At 39.3% G+C, this 26,637-nt stretch overlaps 1 protein-coding gene across 2 annotated transcripts in view; it reads right to left on the bottom strand.

The window, feature by feature from the left end:
• LOC137404704 (cationic amino acid transporter 2-like) overlaps window positions 1–26,637 on the bottom strand; it is a 65,457-nt gene that overhangs the window by 18,230 nt on the left and 20,590 nt on the right. For both annotated transcript variants that reach the window (XM_068090937.1, XM_068090938.1), the window contains exons 6-7: window positions 26,465–26,620; window positions 24,229–24,380 (exon numbers count right to left, since the gene is read on the bottom strand). In XM_068090937.1, coding sequence (XP_067947038.1) covers window positions 24,229–24,380; window positions 26,465–26,620 — 308 coding nt within the window. The remainder of the gene's footprint in view (window positions 1–24,228; window positions 24,381–26,464; window positions 26,621–26,637) is intronic.

Below are 26,637 nucleotides of genomic sequence, written 5' to 3'. Positions count from 1 at the left end.
AAGCCCCGCCCGCATTATGTATATCATTGCACACACCGAAAACTAGTTTCTTACTAAGTAAAATAAGCAAGCCGCGTTTTTGAAAAAAATATGTGGCGAAACCAACAACATCCCTGAAAGTCATGTACATTGTATAGTCGACTGTCAACATTATCGATTAGAGAATTTTGTCAACGTTAGAAAAAAATTCACTGGTAATATTTGATTAGTTGATTCAAGTACTAAACAAATGGTTGAGCTAAGAAAAAGTGCCTGTCCATGCAGCTCTGATTACACTTCATAAACTCACGTTAGATTCATGTATCAGGCAAGATTTCAGCACAGGTGTCAACAGGGCTATGATGTATTCAATGTTCTGCAAATCATATTTGGCATTATCTTCAATGATATTATTTTGTTATATCATTTTTACAAGCAAGAAAATTCTCATCTCGGCATAAAGCTTTTATTAAAGATATCCATCCAAGTCGTGGCCGCTCGCATAGTTTCAGTTCATATAATAAGACAAATTCATCTACTGTAGCAAACTCAAACAAAACATCATGGTTTATGCAGCACACATTCAAGTCTCTCTTTCCCATTTATGGTAGTTTCCACACTGACAAAGCTGTTCGGCTAGTCAGATCACATAAACATCCTGTAATCAATAAAACAAATGCAATAAACATATGTCATTCATAGATATGTCATTCTAACGCGTAACTACTGAATGCTTTCAAATTGGAGTTAAATAGATTGCGAGTATAATTTAAAAAATGAATAAACGTTTAACAAAAGCATAAGTACGCCAAGCCAACGATTCGAAGCTTTGGTTCTGGAAGTTAAAGATGTGCATTGATCAATTGATTTTCTTCACTTTCTACAAGCGAGAAGTGAACATTTAAAGTCAAATCATGAATCTAATTTGCTAGCTAAAACTGCCAAAGAAAATTTGAAGCTAATATAGCTAGGTGAAACGATAAAAAATTATAAAACGATGACTGGTGATAGCAAAAAGTTATAATTCTATTAATTAGTACATGTATTAATGAGTACTAAAATTATTACCTTTAGTATATTCATAAATCTAAGCCATTGTATTGCTAGATGCTATGGATTGAAAAGAAACCGTCAAAAACTCACTGTACATACGTATCTCGCATGCACAGGAAATTACATTATAACCTCAAACAGGGAAATATAATCTGAATGTAAACTCAACAGTATATCTATAGGAGACTCAAAGTAAAAGATAAATTTACCTCCATTCTCCTATCTTCCTCTGTAACACATTAACCACCTGATGCCCAGAAAACACGGAGTCACCTTCGCAGTAACTTTACAGTAATTTTTACAATTCTGTTGTTCGTCAATAAAACATCTCGATCGAGTAATTCATTGAAGTAACAATGTTAATTAATTTAGTAAATATCGATGCCCATGCGATTTAATAATAGAGTAAAATCCCTAAATTTGAAATCACAGATAACGCGTTTTATGAGTGATAACATTTATTACGACCTATATAAAAATTTGGTGCTGATGATTGGCTAATGAAGCGATCTTATATTTATCGCTCGTGGACTCTTTTCAGATGTAGCACTAGTTACGTCATAAATGAAGCACCCGCTAGAGTGTGATCTTTATAAAAGATGGCTTCATTAAAACGCATATATCTCTGAACAGGATTAGTCTACAAAGACAAAAATGACATCAAATTGTTTTAGCCGATGTTTGCCGATGTTTTAGCCTTTTATTGGTCTTAATTTCATTAAATCGACCTTTTTGACGCAACCACATCTTTAATGTGTGCATATATTTCTTAACGGTACGTACTTATTTCTTAACGGTACGTTCTTATTTCTTAATGGTACGTTCTTATGTATTAATGGTAAATTCTTATTTATTAATGGTAAGTTTTTATTTATTAATGGTAAGGTCTTATTTATTAATGGTAAGTTCTTAATTATTAATGGTAAGTTCTATTTAATAATGGTAAGTTCTTATTTATTAATGGTAAGTTCTTATTTATTAATGGTAAGTTCTTATTTATTAATGGTAAGTTCTTATTTATTAATGATGAGTTTTTATTTATAAATGGTAAGGTCCTATTTATTAACGGTAAGTTCTTATTTATTAACGGTAAGTTCTTATTTATTAGTGGTAAGTTCTTATTTATTAATGGTAAGTTATTATTAATTTTATTAATGGTACATTTGTAAAGGAAACTGCTGTGTTCCGTTAACTGCTCTCTTGACTACGAGGCAAGAATATATGTGCTTGAGAATATATACCCTGGTATGAGAATACAAATAACTCAAAGTGTGCGCTTACAATGAAGCGCACACAGGGATGGTCAAGGGATCTCTGCTTTCCTTTGCTCATCCGGGCTCTTTATACAAGCATCCGGCTGGTTAAACTCTGCCCCTTCAAGGTCGGCTGGTTGTGCGTACGTGACTCGGCTTAAGTAATTTGCCTGGCTTTAGCGAGCCAGTTGTAGCCAAGCCGATTTTGTCCTTAACCCTTTGAACCCGGGTCGTCCTTGTCAATTTGTGTCAGTAACCCTGAAAAATTTGTCCAACGATCCGAAAATTTTCAACTTTTATTAAATATATCTACATGGGCTCGTAATACTATGATATTTTGTAAAACACTACTAAAAAGTCCGGCAGCCTATGTCAAACGTCACTAAACAGAAAAAAGTGTTTCACAGCTATTCAGTCTAAAACCATAAAAACTTGTATGATTCTAAAACTAGTAAAAGTATTTACAGTTACATCATATCCATCAAGCACACGTTCATCATTGTTTCATGACTCAAAATAAACTGGAAAATTATAGCTAGTATCATATGATTCTTAATTTGCGATTCTTAATTAACAAACGAGTCATATCAATTTTTTCGCCACACTGTTCCGATAAAAATTGTTATTATAACGAAAGAAGTAGATACCGATATTTAAAAATCGCAAAAAATGAAAGTGAAATTTCTAGTCTAATGCTTTGTACACAAATTAATTTGATTTGATTGGTTTACGCTGTCACTTAGAAACAGCATTTGTAAACAGAGTCTTATGAATGCTGTTAATCCGGCTGTTAGGGTTTCTGACACATCCTACGCAATGCTGCTAGGGTTCAAAGGGTTAATAGCCGAGATGGTCTCAGCTGTGGTCTTGTTAGTCAAGCTGGCTATAGCTATGCCTATTGTACTCAGCCGACTGACTGTTTCCCACCACTCGGCTGATATCTGCATGCAGCTAGTTAGTGACCTCTTAGCCAAAAAACTCAGTGCTAGTACAGTATTCTGCTGGCTTCAACCACTTGTTCTTATTTGAGTATGGTAGGTTTGCATATGCTGTTGTGTGCTTTTGACGAGGTATCATTTCCTCAGACTCTCAGGGGTGCAGATGGTTTCTTGGCCTTTGAAGCTCTAGAGCTGTGAGAGGTGGTGCCCTGTCATGAGTTTTAACCATTTGAAGGCGTCAAGTAGTGATGAGGCACATTCGAAGGATGTGGTGTGTAAAAGGACTGTTTGTTGTAAGGACCCGTATGGCAAGCTTTGACACTCCAGATGCATATCCTTCTGAAGTAAGGGGGAGTATGTTGATCCTACGGTGTGCATGAGAGAGTTGTATTTTGGTACTCCAGGTGCTGATCCTTCTGAAGTAAGGGAGCATGTTGATCCTACGGTGTGCATGAGAGAGTTGTATTGTGGTACTCCAGGTGCAGATCCTTCTGAAGTAAGGGAGCATGTTGATCCTACGGTGTGCATGAGAGAGTTGTATTTTGGTACTCCAGATGCATATCCTTCTGAGGTAAGGGAGTATGTTGATTATACGGTGTGCATGAGAGAGTTGCATTTTGGTACTCCGCTGCAGATCCTTCTGAAGTAAGGGAGCATGTTGATCCTACGGTGTGCATGAAAGAGTTGCATTTTGGTACTCCAGGTGCTGATGCTTCTGAAGTAAGGGAGCATGTTGATCATACGGTGTGCATGAGAGAGTTGCATTTTGGTACTCCAGGTGCTGATCCTTCTGAAGTAGGGAGTATGTTGATCTTACGGTGTGCATGAGAGAGTTGCATTTTGGTACTCCAGGTGCTGATCCTTCTGAAGTAAGGGAACATGTTGATCCTACGGTGTGCATGAAAGAGTTGCATTTTGGTACTCCAGATGCATATCCTTCTGAAGTAAGGGAGCATGTTGATTCTACGGTGTGCATGAGAGAGTTGCATTTTGGTACTCCAGGTGCTGGTCCTTCTGAAGTAAGGGAGCATGTTGATCATACGGTGTGCATGAAAGAGTTGCATTTTGGTACTCCAGGTGCTGATCCTTCTGAAGTAAGGGAGCATGTTGATCCTACGGTGTGCATGAAAGAGTTGCATTTTGGTACTCCAGATGCATATCCTTCTGAAGTAAGGGAGCATGTTGATCCTACGGTGTGCATGAGAGAGTTGTATTTTGGTACTCCAGATGCATATCCTTCTGAGGTAAGGGAGTATGTTGATTATACGGTGTGCATGAAAGAGTTGCATTTTGGTACTCCAGATGCATATCCTTCTGAAGTAAGGGAGCATGTTGATCATACGGTGTGCATGAAAGAGTTGCATTTTGGTACTCCAGATGCATATCCTTCTGAGGTAAGGGAGTATGTTGATTATACGGTGTGCATGAGAGAGTTGCATTTTGGTACTCCAGGTGCAGATCCTTCTGAAGTAAGGGAGTATGTTGATCCTACGGTGTGCATGAGAGAGTTGCATTTTGGTACTCCAGGTGCTGATCCTTCTGAAGTAAGAGAACATGTTGATCCTACGGTGTGCATGAGAGAGTTGCATTTTGGTACTCCAGGTGCTGATCCTTCTGAAGTAAGGGAGCATGTTGATCCTACGGTGTGCATGAGAGAGTTGTATTTTGGTACTCCAGATGCTGATCCTTCTGAAGTAAGGGAACATGTTGATCCTACGGTGTGCATGAAAGAGTTGCATTTTGGTACTCCGCTGCAGATCCTTCTGAAGTAAGGGAGCATGTTGATCCTACGGTGTGCATGAAAGAGTTGCATTTTGGTACTCCAGGTGCTGATCCTTCTGAAGTAAGGGAACATGTTGATCCTACGGTGTGCATGAGAGAGTTGTATTTTGGTACTCCAGATGCTGATCCTTCTGAAGTAAGGGAACATGTTGATCCTACGGTGTGCATGAGAGAGTTGCATTTTGGTACTCCAGGTGCTGATGCTTCTGAAGTAAGGGAGCATGTTGATCATACGGTGTGCATGAGAGAGTTGCATTTTGGTACTCCAGGTGCTGATCCTTCTGAAGTAAGGGAACATGTTGATCCTACGGTGTGCATGAAAGAGTTGCATTTTGGTACTCCAGATGCATATCCTTCTGAGGTAAGGGAGTATGTTGATTATACGGTGTGCATGAGAGAGTTGCATTTTGGTACTCCATATGCTGATCCTTCTGAAGTAAGGGAACATGTTGATCCTATGGTGTGCATGAGAGAGTTGCATTTTGGTACTCCAGGTGCTGATCCTTCTGAAGTAAGGGAACATGTTGATCCTACGGTGTGCATGAGAGAGTTGCATTTTGGTACTCCGGGTGCAGATCCTTCTGAAGTAAGGGAGCATGTTGATCCTACGGTGTGCATGAGAGAGTTGTATTTTGGTACTCCAGATGCTGATCCTTCTGAAGTAAGGGAACATGTTGATCCTACGGTGTGCATGAGAGAGTTGCATTTTGGTACTCCAGGTGCTGATGCTTCTGAAGTAAGGGAGCATGTTGATCATACGGTGTGCATGAGAGAGTTGCATTTTGGTACTCCAGGTGCTGATCCTTCTGAAGTAAGGGAACATGTTGATCCTACGGTGTGCATGAAAGAGTTGCATTTTGGTACTCCAGATGCTGATCCTTCTGAGGTAAGGGAGTATGTTGATTATACGGTGTGCATGAGAGAGTTGCATTTTGGTACTCCAGGTGCTGATCCTTCTGAAGTAAGGGAACATGTTGATCCTACGGTGTGCATGAGAGAGTTGCATTTTGGTACTCCATATGCTGATCCTTCTGAAGTAAGGGAACATGTTGATCTTACGGTGTGCATGAGAGAGTTGCACTTTGGTACTCCGGGTGCAGATCCTTCTAAAGTAAGGGAGTATGTTGATTATACGGTGTGCATGAGAGAGTTGCATTTTGGTACTCCGGGTGCAGATCCTTCTGAAGTAAGGGAGCATGTTGATCCTACGGTGTGCATGAAAGAGTTGCATTTTGGTACTCCAGGTGCTGATCCTTCTGAAGTAAGGGAACATGTTGATCCTACGGTGTGCATGAGAGAGTTGTATTTTGGTACTCCAGATGCTGATCCTTCTGAAGTAAGGGAGTATGTTGATCCTACGGTGTGCATGAGAGAGTTGCATTTTGGTACTCCAGGTGCTGATGCTTCTGAAGTAAGGGAGCATGTTGATCTTACGGTGTGCATGAGAGAGTTGCATTTTGGTAGCAACTCCTTTATGTGCTTTATGTCATCTAACAATTGCTTTATTTACTTTGTTTGTTTCAATGTGTTTGTAGTGCTTCCGCAGACTAGTGCTGCACGATAAAACAATATCTTTGGATGTGACGATATATTTCAGTGAATGATTTTATATTTGGTCAGTTTTCAAATTGATATGAATATCGAAGCTCGTATTTTATCAAAATATCGGCTTATTTTATTTTGCAAAACTGGAGTTGTCCACTCTCCTTATTGAAAAGAGGGGACAGCTCCTGTTTTTCAATCGATATCAACCAATATCCATTCATATCGTCCATGATAAAGCCTAACACTATATATCGATAAAAGCAGGGTTGGCAAAAATATTGATATTTAAAAAAATAGCATATCACTGATATATATCATGATATTTATTGATATTTGTGATATTTATGATATTTATTAATATTTATGATATTTTTGAAACAAATGACATTTTTGAAAAAAAATTGAAGTTAGGTTGAACATGTATGGGGTTTGCATTGTGATTGATATATTTTATAGGTTGTATGGGACCATTCAGCAGTGTTTAACTTTAATACCAAACACTTGATTTTTGTAGGCCCAGTATAATAATATTTATAAATATGAAAATGTTCGTTAAACATTGGACCGGAAATTATGACATGAATGCAAAGTGCAAACAAAATAGTGCAAATAGTAAATACACACAATGATAGTCCAAGCATTTTCTAATGTCCTACTCCTGTCTAGTTTGAGTTTTGTAAACAAACACCAGCTTGCCAGCCTTCACCACACCGAGACAATTTCTCAAGTTGCTGTGAACCAGTCCACATGATGAAAACACACACTCAACACTAGCAGTCAGAGTTATATCATCATATCTATAGATTTTATACTGAGCCAGAATCCTTTGAAGCTATTCATTGAAAGATTTTTACAGAAAACAATGAGATGAGTTACTCTGTCTCCTCAGTGAGTCAGTGTAATGTGCTTACAATTCTGTTTCTGGGTGTCAGATTGTTCAATTTAGAATCATGGATTATGAAGTTTAAAGGGTTTTCAACAGACTGGTCTTCTAATGAGGTAATAAAATATAACAGTTTAACATGAGATCAAATAATCAGGTTAGTGAGATAGAACAGGGATGAAGGAATACAATTTAGATCTGACAAACTCTTCTCAACTCAAACACTAATTAATTGGTCTAGCCCAGTGGTTCTCAACCTTTTTTGCCCCATTCCCCCTTTTCCAAACCTAAAGACAGAAATTCCCTCTCCCAACTCCTTCAAATAATACACTGCAACTAGATAGTGAGCTTTATTTACATATATAACTTATATACATATATATATATATATATATATATATATATATATATATAGGACAGATAGCGCAGTTGGTAAGGTATCGGGACCGTGATCATTAGGTCCTCGGTTCAAACCCCAACAACTGCACTTTTCTGGTGGTCCTTGGACAAGACCCTTGCTTGTATAATGTCTACAACCTCTATGATGAGTGGCCAAAGTGCAATAACCAAAGCCATGCCGGCTCGGACGTCGCCCGGTCAAACAAGGTCCGCGCTGCCTGTAGCTGAACCAGGACAAGGCAGTGAAAAATGGGCTACTGGTTCAAAACGGATGAAATGGACTCGGACTGATAACACGGACCTCATGCAGTGCTACTTTATGAGTGAACCTCAGAAGTGGGGCTATATGGGAAGGATGCGGCAACTGTGGATAAACATGCGCCCTGAATTGCCGCTAAGCAACTTGTAGCTCAGAGGAGTAACATAATCAAGCGGCACCTCATATCGGAACTTGAGGTAGATGGAATTGGGAAACAGTTCACCCAAGTAACCTCAACCAACGAGGAGTTGATTGAGGTTACTTGGGTCCTCACACTCATGCATACACGATCATGTGTTGACTCACGGGCTGAAGAAGACATGCACTTGGACCTTGACCCAAGGGTGAAAGAGCTTGCGGAAAATATCATCAACAAGATGTCAGCTGCTAATGATTATGGAAGCAGGGTACCACTACGAAGAGTTAGCAAGGCCATACCTAAGAAGCTGTTAGAAGACATGGCACTGGAGTCGATCTCAACTGGATCAATCAGTGAGACTAATGCCTTAATCTACAGTACAGCAACCGTCATCTTGGAGGAGATGGATATTAAGCCAATGCCAACAAGGCTTCAAGCCATTTCATCCTGGCAGCTGAGGCTACAAAATAAGATCAAGGACTTGCGCAAGAAAGTTAGTACGCCCGCTTCATCACTTCACACTAGAGATCTAACCACAGTTTGGAGCGTCCAAAAAGGGAAGCCACAATAGAAGCTCTAGAATCTGCTAAACAGCGGCTAGTAGCACTCTCGGCACGACTGAAGCGGTACACCAAAGAGCGAGATAACAAGAGAATGAACAAACTGTTCATCAATAATCCATCTAGAGTGTATTCCCAGTTCAAAGGTGAACTGCAGAGGCCAATGTCTGAGCCTCCCCGATCTAGCACTTCAAAGTTCTGGAAGGACATCTGGGAGAAAGAGACCACTCATAACACCACTGCAAATTGGCTGAAGAGGCTTAAAGAGAACCATCAACACACTGTGGCTCAGCAAGGACTCACCATCAGCAAAGACGACATTAAGTGCAGAGTGCAGCGTATGAAGAACTGGGCAGCACCTGGCCATGACATGATTCAAGCCTTCTGGTTAAAGAAATTGACATCACTTCACACTAGAATGGCTAAGCAGATGGAATACCTAATAGAACAAGGTGACCATCCAGAATGGCTGACCAAAGGACGAACTGTGCTTCTGATAAAAGATCCAAAGCAGGGGCCGATTCCCAAAAACTATCGACCAATAACGTGCTTGCCCACCACTTGGAAACTGCTCTCAGGAATAGTTGCAGACAAACTGGAAGAGCACATGAGTCACTATATGACCAGTGCTCAGAAAGGAATTGGGCGCAACACCCGAGGAGCTAAACACCAGTTACTGGTGGATCGGACGGTCTGTCAAGACAGCAGGAGAAGGCAAACCAATCTTGCCATGGCTTGGATTGACTACAGAAAGGCCTATGACTCAATTCCCCATAGTTGGATACTTGAGTGCCTCAGTATGTACAATGTTCACCCTGCTCTTGTGGCATTCATCAAGATGTCAATGACCAAATGGAAGACGGAACTGGAGGCTAATGGCAAAAAGCTGGCGAGTGTACAAATTAAGCGAGGCATCTATCAAGGTGACTCCTTATCACCGCTGCTCTTCTGCATATGCCTAAACCCTCTAAGCAATATGCTGGAGGAGACTCAATATGGGTACCAGTTTAAGAGTGGCACCAAGATAAACCACCTCTTCTACATGGATGACATCAAGCTGTACGCTAACAAAGAAAGGGACATTGATTCGCTAATACACCTCACTCAGGTATACAGCAAGGACATCGGAATGACCTTCGGTATTGAGAAATGTGGAAGGCTAATTCTTAAGAAAGGCCATTCTATGCTCACAGATGGCCTAAGAATGCCAAATGGTACCATCAAAGATATAGAAGAAGGGTACAAGTACTTGGGGATTATGCAAAGCAACATCAACCACGAAGCCGAGGTACGTCACAAAGCCATTACCGAATACAAGAAACGCCTTCGGCAGGTCTTACGGAGCCAGCTCAATGCCAAGAACCAAATCATGGCAATAAATACCTACGCAATGCCAGTAATAAGATATCCAGCAGGCATAATAAAGTGGACTGAGGAAGCCATCAAAGAAACAGATATAGCAACTCGTAAACTGCTGACCATGCACGGAGCACTCCACCCAAAATCTGATACTATTAGATTGTATCTTGATAGGAAAGATGGCGGTAGGGGACTCAAAAGTGTACAGCAGACAGTGAAAGAGGAGGAGCAAAGCATCAAAGCATATGCAGCCTCCATGGCCATCTCAGATAATTTGCTAGCTGAATTTCAATCGGCTGCTCTCACAACGGACCTACGCCCTGATGATGAGGAAATTGACTGGCATACGAAACCTCTTCATGGTGCTTACCACCAACAAATATCTAAGGTTGGCGATCTTCACCAGACATATATGTGGCTGAACAAAGGAAACCTAACGGCCAATACGGAGTCGCTAATCATGGCAGCCCAGGAGCAAGTGCTCCCAACAAGGCAACTCCAAACGAAAATCTATCACACTAGAGACGATCCTAGATGCAGACTGTGCAAAGATGCACCTGAGACCATCCAACACATCATCAGTGGATGCAGACAGCTAGCAGGGAACGCATACACTGAGCGGCATAATCATGTCGCAGGTATTGTGTATAGAAGTCTATGTGATGAGTATGGCCTTAATAAACCACAACACTGGTGGGAAGCTCCTGGTAAGGTCAATGAAAATGACCGCGCTAAGATCCTCTGGGACTTCTACATCCAAACTGACAAGCATGTCCTAGCAAACCAACCAGATATAGTGGTGGTAGACAAGGAGAACAAGAGGGCTACTATAATAGAAATGGCAGTACCCAATGACTACAATATAGCCAGCAAAGAAAAAGAAAAGGTAGAAAAATATCTCCCTCTTGGAGAAGAAATTGAAAAATGCTGGAATGTAAGAACAACCGTAATCCCAGTAGTCATTGGGGCACTGGGCGCAATAACACCGGCGCATAAAATGTGGCTTGCCCAAATACCAACAACAATCAACTCAGGTGAGTTGCAGAAAAGTGCGCTATTGGGAACAGCTAAGATCTTGAGACGAGTGCTCAAACTCCCAGGTCTCTGGTAGGAGACCCGAGTTAGAGCAGAATTTACCACCCATACGGGGTATCCGAGGTGAGGAAACAATTTTTTTATTTTTTTTTATTTTTTATATATATATATATACATGTATATATGCATTTATTACAGTCATATTTACATGGAATATTAAAAATGAATGTATATTTAAACTCAAAATATCTATCATTGTAAGACAGTCAGCAGACTAGTGCGATTTCTGTGTTTGTTGAGAGCTGACCAGAATTTTGATGTTAGGAGTTGTTGTAGATAGGGCACACCGTAGGTCAGCTTCTATTTCCAGACGGTTTCTAGATTTGCTCTTTATGGTTAGCATTGCTAAAAATGCTGACTCGCAAAGATATGTGGAAGCAAATGGTATGAGCATCTTGAAAGCGGCCAGGCTTATGTTGGGATACAATCTTTGGGCCTGAACCCAAAAGTGCTCTACTGATAGCTCCTTGAAGTCATCTTTTAATGCAAAGTTGTTTGTCAGCTCCAAAAACTCCTGAAGCTGTTCCGGAATCTTGTGGACAATGCGCTTAAAAGGGTCTCGGGTCAGGCTCATAAATTGCTCTGTCCTAGGATCTAACTATGGAAAATATCTCTCACACTCTGCTATCAAGTTGTTCAAGTGATGCTTTATGCCGGCTAGCAAAGAAGCGGAAGGAGCTTTCTTGTCAGCTAATGAATGCAGAACTGGAAATGAAACTCTTACATTCCCAGTAGCCAGTCTTTCCACCCAGAGTTTGAGCTTGTCCTTGAATGCATTGATACTATCAGTTACATTCAACACATTTCTGTCTCTACCTTGCATCTTTGTGTTCACTTCATTGATTGAACCACATATGTCAATCAGGTAAGCAAGACACTGATGGAAGCCTTCCACCTGCATTGAAGCCAGTAGTTTGGGTTTGTTATGAGTTTTCAAGAACTCATTGACCTCTGCTCGTAGATTGAAGAAACGCAGAAGCATGTTACCCTTTGATAACCATCGAACTTCGGTGTGGAATAATAGTGATGAGTGCACAGCATCCATATCTTTGCATAACTTGTGGAAGAGACGTGTTTGCAAGGCAGAGCCTTTGATAAAGTTTACTTTTTTAATCACTGAAGAAAGGTGTTCCTGCAATCCTTTAAAAAGAGTTTTTGCTGCTAGCGCTTGTCTATGAATGAAGCAATGAGTACTCACCACTAAAGGATTCTTTTCTGTTACCAACTGTGAAAATCCAGCACGACAATCAAGCACGGCTGGAGCACCATCAGTGCAAACTCCAATTAGTTTGCCCCAGTCCAGATGTTCTTTGCTGAAGAAGTCGGAAACCAGGTTCATAACATCAGCAGCTGTGGTGGTCTCTGTTAGAAGACTGCAGAGCAGAATTTCTTCCTCAATTGTCTCTCTGTGTACATAGCGTGCAAACACCATCAGCTGTGAAATGCTAGCAACATCTGTGGACTCATCAAGTTGAATGGCGAATGTAGTGAACCACGGTTGTATACATTAGTTATATCCTATTTACCAGTCTTGCACTTATGTTATGTTTATCAATTTGCCATTATAGCATGGAAAAGTAATCATTATTAACAAAGCTACTACCTATCCTACCTAACCTCAATGTCAAACAAGGCAGTAACTCGTGGGGGGTATGCCAGGTCGCCCCAATCCATAAGATTGGTCTTGCTTTGGGCACCAACACTGGCTGCTGAGTAATGTTTTTATTTCTGTTGCGAAACCGGATCTGGTAGAAACAACTGGCCATCCTGCACAGTAGAGCTGACAGCTTGCTGACCTAGATGTGCGTTTGACACTTCATAAAACAGTCTAGAAACTTTTATTCATGCTATTATATTATATCATAATAGACAATATCATTACAAATTAACAAGCTAGCAAGGAGCTCAAAGGTTAGTTTTGTTTACTATTTCTACCTTTTTTTATACTTGTACTTTTATAATTGTCTACAATTAATTGTCACTTTTCTGATTAAATGCTTTATATTAGTAACACTTTCATTCATGCTTCAAGAAAGAGTGTCATAATAATGTCTGTTATTGCATTTATTGTATTTACTATTCCTTATTTGTAATGGGTTACAATTACTCTTTTAGATTTCACGGTGTTAGTTGCAATAAATATACCTATCAACTAAAATATGCAACTATTACACATCAGTGAATTCACACCCTCCGATGAGCTAGCTGGGTCGTTAGCGGACCAATAAACCGCTACAGCGAACATGGGAGATGACTTGATCGTTTCTTGCGCCTTGCCTTTATGACTTGCCTCTTTATGTCCGCAGACATATCATCGATCCTCAATTTCACTGTGCTGTCTGAGAGGGACAAATCAGCTATCTTTTGAGCGACTGTGTCTCCAAGAATAATCTTAGTACACTCCAGCAGACAAAGTTTAACTAATGTTTCACCAATGGTGGGTGGCTTCTTATCTCTGGCAATACGGTAAGACAGAGCATACGTAGGATGCCTCGGTAATGGCCTGTGCCTGGATATGAAAGCTGCCAGTGAAATCCAGTTTTGAGTTCTCTCTCTTTAGCTTCAAAGAATGGCTTTGATTTATCCATGTGTTCTGCATGTTTATTTCTTAAGTGTTGCTTAAGTAGATGTGGTTTCATGGAGTCGTTAGCGAGCACTTTCATGCACATAACACATTGTGGTACTTCGATGCCGCTTTTAATCATACAAGTGAATCCATAGTTAAGGTAAGAATCATCATATGTTCGTTTTTTGTCTTTGACATTTTTAACACCTACAATATGGGATATGCAATCAAAATATTTGAACACGGTCAATATCTACATGAGCAAAACATCATACATATGTTAGGCTACAGAGCAAATTGTCAAAATGTCATACGTTTATGCAAACCAAATCGGTAACTGAACAATGAATATTGCAGGTATGTATATGCATGTAGTGTAGCAATCCTTACCTTTTCCACAGTTTTAGATCTTGGCTTTGTTAAAACTACTGAAATTCATTCATTCCTCTCTGCCCTTTATATTAGAAAAATTGGTACCATGGAAATCCCCTTTGGCAAACTGCCAAATTCCCCCCCCCCACTAAAATCTCAAAATTCCTCCTTGGGAATTTCCCCTTGGTTAAGAACCACTGGTCTAGCCAATGTCACCTCCTTGGTCTGGTTGTCTTTGTTTGTCTGTGTTGGGTAAGCCTAATAGGCCCATATACAAGTATTTGATGATTTTAGGTGTTATTTAGTAGTTTTAGACTGTTAGCAATAGTTGTAAGGTGAAAATGGAATGATAAAATAAATATTTTCAAATATATCTGAATATCGATTTTTTTGACCCAAAAGTATCATATCTATCGGCGATATATATCGATGTCATAGATCAAGCGATATACCGTATATCAAACCAACCCTGGATAGAAGACAACTCCAATGTTCGATATTCAATATATTTAGAGACCAAATAATCAAATGTACATTCAAAGATATTGTGCAGGACTACTGCAGACAGATTCGTTAGTATATTTAGATATAACTGGGCTCTTGGCTCTTCATCAAATCTAACTCTAACTCTAATTCTAACTCATTTTACAAATTTTAACGTTAAATCAAGTGTTATAGATGCATTTTTAGAGTTGCGTTTAAATTATAGGCTTTATTACGGGACATGTCTCTAGAAATGAATAAAACATTTTTTAGATTGACTGTTTCTCCACATAATAAATAAAATATAACATCAAATTGCATTCTAAACTTGTCATAAGCTAATCATCCCTTATTTGGTATCAAATACTCACATAAAGATGCACTGAATGTATCGATATTTTTCAATCATTTGCAACTATTTTTGATGTTTGAGGGGATCTGATTTACAGGATTTTTCGAGATTAAAATCGATAAAACTTAATCACGGGTTAAAATGCTCAGAAGAGAAATACATGCAGAATGATGTCACTAGTTGTTATCCTTGCAATAGTTCATACCAGTTATTTAAGTTGAAGCGTATATCACGGGTTAAAATGCTCAGAAGAGAAATACATGCAGAATGATGTCACTAGTTGTTATCCTTGCAATAGTTCATACCAGTTATTTAAGTTGAAGCGTATGAAATATCTTTCTGCATCTGGTATGGGTTTTGTGGTGTGACAGACAATAGTTGGGGCTGATTACGCAATGATTGTGCTGGAGTGTATCACAGCCCATGGCTGTGTTCACGGAAGGAGCTGGCGAGACATGATTTTCTGACTGTCTGTTTAATGCCAGGAACTTTTTAAATATATTTTAATTTAGTACCAAATCAGTTAGCATCAAATCGAACTAGGCAGAAGTTACAGCCCTGAATGCAACTTCACAAAACCTCTTCATCAGATTGTGGCAAGTGTAGCAAAGAGGCTAAGAGGTAATTAACATTTTCTGAAATTCATTGTCTATTCATGAAATGTGATTGATATTTAGCATAATAGTTTTAAAACTAAGCTTTCCATTAACATGATCATTATTGTTTTATTATCCAGCAGACGCTCCTAAAACATACCATTTCCTTAACGCAAACAATTTATGCAAAGTTTTGGTTTCGTACAACTTAAACAATTTCAGATAATATCGTGTCAAGTCCATGCATATTCTCAAATGTGATTTCAAAAACGAGAATTTCGTGGTTAGCCTTACAAATATCGCTTTCTCTCTCGTCGCACTTGAGAGACAAAAACCACGTAGAGGGCTAGAACCCTGGCAATCTAGTTCGTAATTAGAACTTGTCAGGTGTCGACGGAGCACAGAAAATAAATGGCAGAAGAATAATTCAGAAATACTTGAAGGCGGTTTGTTGGCGCAGGCATTATAGCGTAACCTCAAACACTGGTGACGGATAGACGGACGGTCAGACATACATCCACTCCTGATACGTATGGTAAAGCTAGAGTTTAGTTTTGCTTTATTTTAGACAATATGAGATTTTTCAACATTTTTATTTGCAGAATTGTCATTACTATCTACCAAAGTGAAAAGAATCAATGTAAATTGACATTGAAAATGTCCGCTCTCCTTAACTTATTGCGAAATTACTGTAATCATGAACTATAAACTGAGTGAAATTGATAAAAAATGGTAAAAAAACTTGCCAATACAAACTATGAATACTATAGTTACTGTACAGTTGTTACATTAAAAAAGCCAAGTTTAGTTTTTTTCCATTTGGAAGGACCAGAGGATTGAGTTTGGGAAGATCTTGGAAGGGATTAGGCAATTTACATGTGTTTTACTGTTCGTATAGCGTAAAATAATGTTACATCAACATTCCTGGAGCGGAATACGATTCATGTTGCAGGAGCGCCTACTGTATCTATATACATGTATATATTTCGCAAAGTTTGTCTGTATATTCGTTCGTTGTGCGTGTCCATCTATAAATTCTTAGACCTTATAATTCCACAATCTAATGGATTTGAACTCACGAAGATTACTACTGCAAGTTCAAAATCCAAGCGCTCTACCACTGAGCCATACAAAGCATAATGATCTAAAATGTTATCACATACCATATAGCGTATGCACATGCTAAATGACGTAATAGTTGAAACTCTATGAATTCGATTAACTCTATGAATTCGATTAACTCTATGAATTCGATTAACTCTATGAATTCGATTAACTCTATGAATTCAATTAACTCTATGAATTCGATTAACTCTATGAATTCGATTAACTCTATGAATTCGATTAACTCTATGAATTCGATTAACTCTATGAATTCGATTAACTCTATGAATTCGATTAACTCTATGAATTCGATTAACTCTATGAATTCGATTAACTCTATGAATTCGATTAACTCTATGAATTCGATTAACTTTATGAATTCGATTAACTCTATGAATTCGATTAACTCTATGAATTCGATTAACTCTATGAATTCGATTAACTCTATGAATTCGATTAACTCTATGAATTCAATTAACTCTATGAAACAATGCTTTTTTGCGTTTTCGTTAACTTCTATTTCTGGCTTTTCATAAAGTTCAATCACGATATGGCGGTGAAGGTCATTACTTTTCACGCAGACAATTGTATTATCTCGAGTAGGAATGCCTCTACATTCTTTTACTGTTCGGTCAGACAAAGAGAGTACAATATCCCATTTTTACATTTGTACCGGTATCGAGAGGTACCAGTATCGTCGTATTCAAAGTTTTGATGGATAGCTTCTGGTGGAACAGTAACCTTTTTTTATCCACACACACACTTCTATGCAGGAATTGTTATTATTAATTCAACATATTCAGGATCTTTATCTTGTTTTCTCGTTCATATCAATTGTATCATTGCCGAATCATTTTTTATTGTAATCATAGCAAAACAGACTTAATTTAGCTATTACTTGCAAATTATTTCACATTTACTTTGAAACCCTTTAATAGTCATTTAAAACATAACTGTCACATACAGCTTTTATCGTATGTTCTAGGTAAATCAGACAAGCTGATTTCGATTTTGTACTCAAAATAAAGATTGGTTCACCAACCTTCAAAGTCATTAAGGCTTTTTTAAAACGTTTCAATATCCATCTCGAAAACAACACAATCGGTATAACAAGCTCTGCCTATAAATATGTGATGAAACCTAGCTTTTTCCGGAACGAAAGTTAGGAATGTTTAGTCCGATTTAGAATAATGGAGATGGGCATCTTAAAACCCATTATTATCTAAATCCAGTTGTAAGATAATCTCAGTCTTTTATGAAAGGTATATAAACTATTTAAAATTGCTCGTAGCTTGTTACATGATGTTTAAATAGGCTGAACGCCAAGAAAAATGAGCTCAAAAAGCGCAGTTTTATCACAAACTAGCGTAATTTTGCGCTTTTTTGAGCTCATTTTTAAATATACAATGTTAAATAGCTTCTCTACCTTTCAGAAAAGACTGATATTATTTTTAAGGCTGAATTTAGATAATAATGGATTTTAAAACACCCATTTTTATTATTCTAAATCCGTTCCTAAAAAGCTAGGTTATGTCACGTATTTATGGGCGGAGCTTGTTGTGCCAATCGTGTTGTTTTCGAGACCGATATTGAAACGCTGTAATAAAGCCTTCATTACTCTGAAAGTTAGTGGATCAATCTCAATTTTAAGTACAAAATCGGAATTAATGTGTCTTACTTACCTAGTAAATACGATAAAAGTTGTGCGTGACAGTTATGGTTTAATTATTTTAATTTATTTGACCTGCACAAAACATTTTCCTCATGATATGAAGTTTAAAGGTTACAAATGTTTGACGAAATTTGAAAACCTTTACAGTTGTTTTTATTTTCTCTCCTAATTTATTTTAACTACACAAAACACTTTTTTCATGATATGTTAGAAAATTAGAATAGCAAATGTTGTTATATGTGAACATACATATAGTAAACCCATATCTATAGCTATGTATATAAAATATATATCTATCTACTATATCTATGTATGTAAAATACAAATCAAACTTCTGTGCTAAAAAAATTTTATTACCCGGGCAACACTGGGTAGTATAGCTAGTAGCTTTTATAAAGTTATAAAAGTTTGTCCCAGCAAAAGTCTCTATTTACAACTTTCTACCGCGAACGTCATGGCGACTCATTAATACTGAGTTATTTTATTCTTATCACAACCTTTTATTGGCAAAATGTTAAAATCACAAGATCCCACCGCGGTGACTTTTTATATTTCCTCTTTGCATTGTTCATAACTTAAAATATGTTTCATTTAGAGGAAATGAAAGATCTCATTAGCAAAAAAAATATTATTTGTTATGCATGAATAGGAACCGCATGGCTGACAGCTGAACAGCCTCAGCAACGGAAGCTTTGGAGCAATGATTAGCTGGCTGCTTTGCTATTAGGCTAACTGTGCTGCTTTGCTAGTAGTTGTGCTGCTTTGCTAGTAACTGTGCTGCTTTGCTAGTAACTGTGCTGCTTTGCTAGTAACTGTGCTGCTTTGATAGTAACTGTGTTGCTTTGCTAGTAACTGTGTTGCTTTGCTAGTAACTGTGCTGCTTTGCTAGTAACTGTGCTGCTTTGCTAGTAACTGTGCTGCTTTGCTAGTAACTGTGCTGCCTTGCTAGTAACTGTGCTGCTTTGCTAGTAACTGTGTTGCTTTGCTAGTAACTGTGCTGCTTTGCTAGTAACTGTGCTGCTTTGCTAGTAACTGTGCTGCTTTGCTAGTAACTGTGCTGCTTTGCTAGTAACTGTGTTGCTTTGCTAGTAACTGTGCTGCTTTGCTAGTAACTGTGCTGCTTTGCTAGTAACTGTGCTGCTTTGCTAGTAACTGTGCTGCCTTGCTAGTAACTGTGCTGCTTTGCTAGTAACTGTGTTGCTTTGCTAGTAACTGTGCTGCTTTGCTAGTAACTGTGCTGCTTTGCTAGTAACTGTGCTGCTTTGCTAGTAACTGTGCTGCCTTGCTAGTAACTGTGCTGCTTTGCTAGTAACTGTGTTGCTTTGCTAGTAACTGTGCTGCTTTGCTAGTAACTGTGCTGCCTTGCTAGTAACTGTGCTGCCTTGCTAGTAACTGTGTTGCTTTGCTAGTAACTGTGCTGCTTTGCTAGTAACTGTGTTGCTTTGCTAGTAACTGTGCTGCTTTGCTAGTAACTGTGCTGCTTTGCTAGTAACTGTGCTGCTTTGCTAGTAACTGTGCTGCTTTGCTAGTAACTGTGCTGCTTTGCTAGTAACTGTGCTGCTTTGCTAGTAACTGTGCTGCTTTGCTAGTAACTGTGCTGCTTTGCTAATAACTGTGCTGCTTTGCTAGTAACTGTGCTGCTTTGCTAGTAACTGTGCTGCTTTGCTAGTAACTGTGCTGCTTTGCTAGTAACTGTGCTGCTTTGCTAGTAACTGTGCTGCTTTGCTAGTAACTGTGCTGCTTTGCTAGTAACTGTGCTGCTTTGCTAGTAACTGTGCTGCTTTGCTAGTAACTGTGTTGCTTTGCTAGTAACTGTGCTGCTTTGCTAGTAACTGTGTTGCTTTGCTAGTAACTGTGCTGCCTTGCTAGTAACTGTGCTGCTTTGCTAGTAACTGTGTTGCTTTGCTAGTAACTGTGCTGCTTTGCTAGTAACTGTGCTGCTTTGCTAGTAACTGTGCTGCTTTGCTAGTAACTGTGCTGCTTTGCTAATAACTGTGCTGCTTTGCTAGTAACTGTGCTGCTTTGCTAGTAACTGTGCTGCTTTGCTAGTAACTGTGCTGCTTTGCTAGTAACTGTGCTGCTTTGCTAGTAACTGTGCTGCCTTGCTAGTAACTGTGCTGCTTTGCTAGTAACTGTGTTGCTTTGCTAGTAACTGTGCTGCTTTGCTAGTAACTGTGCTGCTTTGCTAATAACTGTGCTGCTTTGCTAGTAACTGTGCTGCTTTGCTAGTAACTGTGCTGCTTTGCTAGTAACTGTGCTGCTTTGCTAGTAACTGTGCTGCTTTGCTAGTAACTGTGCTGCTTTGCTAGTAACTGTGCTGCTTTGCTAGTAACTGTGCTGCTTTGCTAGTAACTGTGCTGCTTTGCTAGTAACTGTGCTGCTTTGCTAGTAACTGTGCTGCTTTGCTAGTAACTGTGTTGCTTTGCTAGTGATTGTGCTGCTTTGCTAGTAACTGTGCTGCTTTGCTAGTAACTGTGTTGCCTTGCTAGTAACTGTGCTGCTTTGCTAGTAACTGTGTTGCTTTGCTAGTAACTGTGCTGCTTTGCTAGTAACTGTGCTGCTTTGCTAGTAACTGTGCTGCTTTGCTAGTAACTGTGCTGCTTTGCTAGTAACTGTGTTGCTTTGCTAGTAACTGTGCTGCTTTGCTAGTAACTGTGTTGCTTTGCTAGTAACTGTGCTGCCTTGCTAGTAACTGTGCTGCTTTGCTAGTAACTGTGTTGCTTTGCTAGTAACTGTGCTGCTTTGCTAGTAACTGTGCTGCTTTGCTAGTAACTGTGTTGCTTTGCTAGTAACTGTGCTGCTTTGCTAGTAACTGTGCTGCTTTGCTAGTAACTGTGCTGCTTTGCTAGTAACTGTGCTGCTTTGCTAGTAACTGTGTTGCTTTGCTAGTAACTGTGCTGCTTTGCTAGTAACTGTGCTGCTTTGCTAGTAACTGTGTTGCTTTGCTAGTAACTGTGCTGCTTTGCTAGTAACTGTGCTGCTTTGCTAGTAACTGTGTTGCCTTGCTAGTAACTGTGCTGCTTTGCTAGTAACTGTGTTGCTTTGCTAGTAACTGTGCTGCTTTGCTAGTAACTGTGCTGCTTTGCTAGTAACTGTGCTGCTTTGCTAGTAACTGTGCTGCTTTGCTAGTAACTGTGCTGCTTTGCTAGTAACTGTGCTGCTTTGCTAGTAACTGTGTTGCTTTGCTAGTAACTGTGCTGCCTTGCTAGTAACTGTGCTGCTTTGCTAGTAACTGTGTTGCTTTGCTAGTAACTGTGCTGCTTTGCTAGTAACTGTGCTGCTTTGCTAGTAACTGTGTTGCTTTGCTAGTAACTGTGCTGCTTTGCTAGTAACTGTGCTGCTTTGCTAGTAACTGTGCTGCTTTGCTAGTAACTGTGCTGCCTTGCTAGTAACTGTGCTGCTTTGCTAGTAACTGTGCTGCTTTGCTAGTAACTGTGTTGCTTTGCTAGTAACTGTGCTGCTTTGCTAGTAACTGTGCTGCTTTGCTAATAACTGTGCTGCTTTGCTAGTAACTGTGCTGCTTTGCTAGTAACTGTGCTGCTTTGCTAGTAACTGTGCTGCTTTGCTAGTAACTGTGCTGCTTTGCTAGTAACTGTGCTGCCTTGCTAGTAACTGTGCTGCTTTGCTAGTAACTGTGTTGCTTTGCTAGTAACTGTGCTGCTTTGCTAGTAACTGTGCTGCCTTGCTAGTAACTGTGCTGCTTTGCTAGTAACTGTGTTGCTTTGCTAGTAACTGTGCTGCTTTGCTAGTAACTGTGCTGCTTTGCTAATAACTGTGCTGCTTTGCTAGTAACTGTGCTGCTTTGCTAGTAACTGTGCTGCTTTGCTAGTAACTGTGCTGCTTTGCTAGTAACTGTGTTGCTTTGCTAGTAACTGTGCTGCTTTGCTAGTAACTGTGCTGCTTTGCTAATAACTGTGCTGCTTTGCTAGTAACTGTGCTGCTTTGCTAGTAACTGTGCTGCTTTGCTAGTAACTGTGCTGCTTTGCTAGTAACTGTGCTGCTTTGCTAGTAACTGTGCTGCCTTGCTAGTAACTGTGCTGCTTTGCTAGTAACTGTGCTGCTTTGCTAGTAACTGTGCTGCTTTGCTAGTAACTGTGCTGCCTTGCTAGTAACTGTGCTGCTTTGCTAGTAACTGTGTTGCTTTGCTAGTAACTGTGCTGCTTTGCTAGTAACTGTGCTGCTTTGCTAATAACTGTGCTGCTTTGCTAGTAACTGTGCTGCTTTGCTAGTAACTGTGCTGCTTTGCTAGTAACTGTGCTGCTTTGCTAGTAACTGTGCTGCTTTGCTAGTAACTGTGCTGCCTTGCTAGTAACTGTGCTGCTTTGCTAGTAACTGTGTTGCTTTGCTAGTAACTGTGCTGCTTTGCTAGTAACTGTGCTGCTTTGCTAATAACTGTGCTGCTTTGCTAGTAACTGTGCTGCTTTGCTAGTAACTGTGCTGCTTTGCTAGTAACTGTGCTGCTTTGCTAGTAACTGTGCTGCTTTGCTAGTAACTGTGCTGCTTTGCTAGTAACTGTGCTGCTTTGCTAGTAACTGTGCTGCTTTGCTAGTAACTGTGCTGCTTTGCTAGTAACTGTGCTGCTTTGCTAGTAACTGTGCTGCTTTGCTAGTAACTGTGTTGCTTTGCTAGTGATTGTGCTGCTTTGCTAGTAACTGTGCTGCTTTGCTAGTAACTGTGTTGCCTTGCTAGTAACTGTGCTGCTTTGCTAGTAACTGTGTTGCTTTGCTAGTAACTGTGCTGCTTTGCTAGTAACTGTGCTGCTTTGCTAGTAACTGTGCTGCTTTGCTAGTAACTGTGCTGCTTTGCTAGTAACTGTGTTGCTTTGCTAGTAACTGTGCTGCTTTGCTAGTAACTGTGTTGCTTTGCTAGTAACTGTGCTGCCTTGCTAGTAACTGTGCTGCTTTGCTAGTAACTGTGTTGCTTTGCTAGTAACTGTGCTGCTTTGCTAGTAACTGTGCTGCTTTGCTAGTAACTGTGTTGCTTTGCTAGTAACTGTGCTGCTTTGCTAGTAACTGTGCTGCTTTGCTAGTAACTGTGCTGCTTTGCTAGTAACTGTGCTGCTTTGCTAGTAACTGTGTTGCTTTGCTAGTAACTGTGCTGCTTTGCTAGTAACTGTGCTGCTTTGCTAGTAACTGTGTTGCTTTGCTAGTAACTGTGCTGCTTTGCTAGTAACTGTGCTGCTTTGCTAGTAACTGTGTTGCCTTGCTAGTAACTGTGCTGCTTTGCTAGTAACTGTGTTGCTTTGCTAGTAACTGTGCTGCTTTGCTAGTAACTGTGCTGCTTTGCTAGTAACTGTGCTGCTTTGCTAGTAACTGTGCTGCTTTGCTAGTAACTGTGTTGCTTTGCTAGTAACTGTGCTGCTTTGCTAGTAACTGTGTTGCTTTGCTAGTAACTGTGCTGCCTTGCTAGTAACTGTGCTGCTTTGCTAGTAACTGTGTTGCTTTGCTAGTAACTGTGCTGCTTTGCTAGTAACTGTGCTGCTTTGCTAGTAACTGTGTTGCTTTGCTAGTAACTGTGCTGCTTTGCTAGTAACTGTGCTGCTTTGCTAGTAACTGTGCTGCTTTGCTAGTAACTGTGCTGCCTTGCTAGTAACTGTGCTGCTTTGCTAGTAACTGTGCTGCCTTGCTAGTAACTGTGCAGTATGAAACCAGCAGGCTTGAAGTGAAAGGTCAGCAAGATTATGAAGGAAACTGTAAACTGTTTCTTGCTACCTTCCTTGTAAGCTACAAGTAACTTTTATATGAGCATAGTGAGCATATTATTCTCCAATTACCTTCTAACACGCTTCTATAATATTATTTAGTTAATCAGAGATGATGGAAGTGAGAGAGGTACTTACTGAACCTGTGTAAGAGTGGGGTGGAAGACTCCAGTTGGCAGGGTCTGCAGTGGTTATTCCAGCCACAACAGCAATTGTGATGTTTAGTATATTGATTCCAGCAAATATCTTGTTGAGTAGAGTAGATATTTTAACTCCAGTCGTCATGACAACTGCAACACACAGCAAGACAGATTGTACAGACAACTATTACTTAGACTCTGTATTAATTAATATCTCTAAAAGGCAACTAAATGTGAATGGATTCTGTGCAATATTTTTCTCAAAGGTTGACTTGCAACAAAATTCACATTACGGTTACTTGATATCAAAAGATTCACCATGTCTTACTCTGTTGTGTTGTAGGTGCAAAATATGTGAAAAGGTGATTACAAGCTCTTAAAAGCTCAAAAACGAACAATGAATCACAGCCACACGAGACCGCCGTAGTTTGGATTCTCTTTCCAAAACGGCTCAATTGTGACGTAGCTGTGTTAGATGGTTTCTGTTTACACTGCCATGCAACCTTATTCGTCGAAATATTTCACAAATATACTTCACGCATTCAATAAAACCATGTCTATTGTTCTTACGCGTCTCTTTTATCCTCATTTTAATGCTGTCACTTTTAGCTGTGATATTTTATAACTTACCGTAAAAACTGGTTTAATTTCTTAGCCTTAGCTTGAAGGAGTACATATCATTGTCTGATAATCATGACGAGCCTGTTGGTCATTTGTGATAATCAAAAAATGCTGCAGAAATTATTTGCGAAGTATTGGGTCACATCATCAGATTACGACTTGCCGATTAGACTAAACCGGAGCAAAACTGTAAAGTAGCGAGCATCTATATTTGATACGGGGTCTTCGGTAAAACCCGAAGTGTTTGTCATAAGCTAGTGCTACGATAAGTTTTATATTGAGCTTTTTTATTGCCCTTTCAATTCACGGGAGAACATCACGTGACAAGACGATAACCAAATTTCATGGCTACGCCAGAGAAATAAAGAGATTCCAATCTACGGTGGCTTTTCGTTTTTGAGCTTTTAAGAGCTTGTAATCACATTTCCACATATTTGGCACTTACAACACAACAGAGTAAGATATAGTGAATCTTTTGATACCAAATAACTGTAATGTGAATTTTGTTGCAAGTCAACCTTTAATGTAAAAAACTCCTTTCTACATCCTTCTAATAATATTGAACATTTATATATCAACTGTAAATTTAGCCAATGTCTTTAATCATAAAACAAAAATTTGATGATTGTTTTACCTAGTGAGTTTGTTTTAAAGGTGAATGACACCAAAGTATTGTCGTTATCTCTTCAGGATATAATCTCAATATTTTCAAAGTGGGCTAACCTATGTATATCTACCAAATTGAGAACATTTGAAAGCCTCTAAATACATGTAGATGCGGAATCAGGATTTTTAGGTTTGAAGTTAGGTGATGCGTGAGGTGATGCGTGAGTGATGCGTGAGTGATGCGTGAGTGATGCGTGAGTGATGCGTGAGTGATGAATGAGTGATGAATAAGTTATGCGTGAGTTATGCGTGAGTGACGCGTGAGTGATGCGTGAGTGATGCGTGAGTGATGCGTGAGTGATGTGTGAGTGAGTGATGCATGAGTGAGTGATGAGGGAGAGGTGAGTGAGTGAGTGATGAGCAAGAGATGAGTGAGCGTTGAGAAAGTGATGAGTGAGTAATGAGTGAGTAATGAGTGAGTGATAAGCAGTTGATGCATGAGTGAGTGATGAGTGAGATTTGAGTGAGTTATGAGTGAGTGACAAGCAAGTGCTGAGTAAGGAATGAGTAAATGATGAGTTAGTGATGAGAGAGCGATGTGAGAGCGATGAGTGAGTTTTGAATGATTTATGAATGAGTAATATGTGAGTAGTAAGCCTCAAATAGTCATTTTTATAAGCAGTCACACACTTGAAATGAAAAGCTTTCAAAGACATCAAGAAATGTCATGCAGTTATTTATTTGTAACCTTGAGTAATTAAAATTCTTGTGCAAACTTCACTCAAGCACATTGAATACATGTACATTGATCCTACTAGCCAATATTTCTACAAGTAGCTGAGACTATGGAACACCACATAGTATAGCTATTTTAACCTTCAAGTGTCTTAGATCTATGGAATTAAGCAGCAATTTATAAAAATTATTCATTTAAAACTTAGAATACAGCAAGTATGTAAGTTCTCAAACTTACATACTTGCAAGTGTACGTGTAAGCGGTTACTTACCAGCAAGTGTAAGTGTGAGACCAAAAGCGAAGAAATCAGGATAAGGACCGAGGAAGTCAACACTCATTGGTAGGGTAGCATTCAAAAAGTCTCCCATTCGATTGTCAATCAACGAATCCAAATAGCTAGAAGTGCCGCTGGCCACGCTGGCTGTACCTGCATTGTTGTTAAAC

This window comes from Watersipora subatra, chromosome 9 (genome assembly GCF_963576615.1).
Source record: "Watersipora subatra chromosome 9, tzWatSuba1.1, whole genome shotgun sequence".
Classification (NCBI taxonomy): Eukaryota; Metazoa; Bryozoa; class Gymnolaemata; order Cheilostomatida; family Watersiporidae; genus Watersipora; species Watersipora subatra.
The sequence above is the reverse complement of the archived record's forward strand: the minus strand, read 5'-3'. Positions and strand labels throughout refer to the sequence as shown.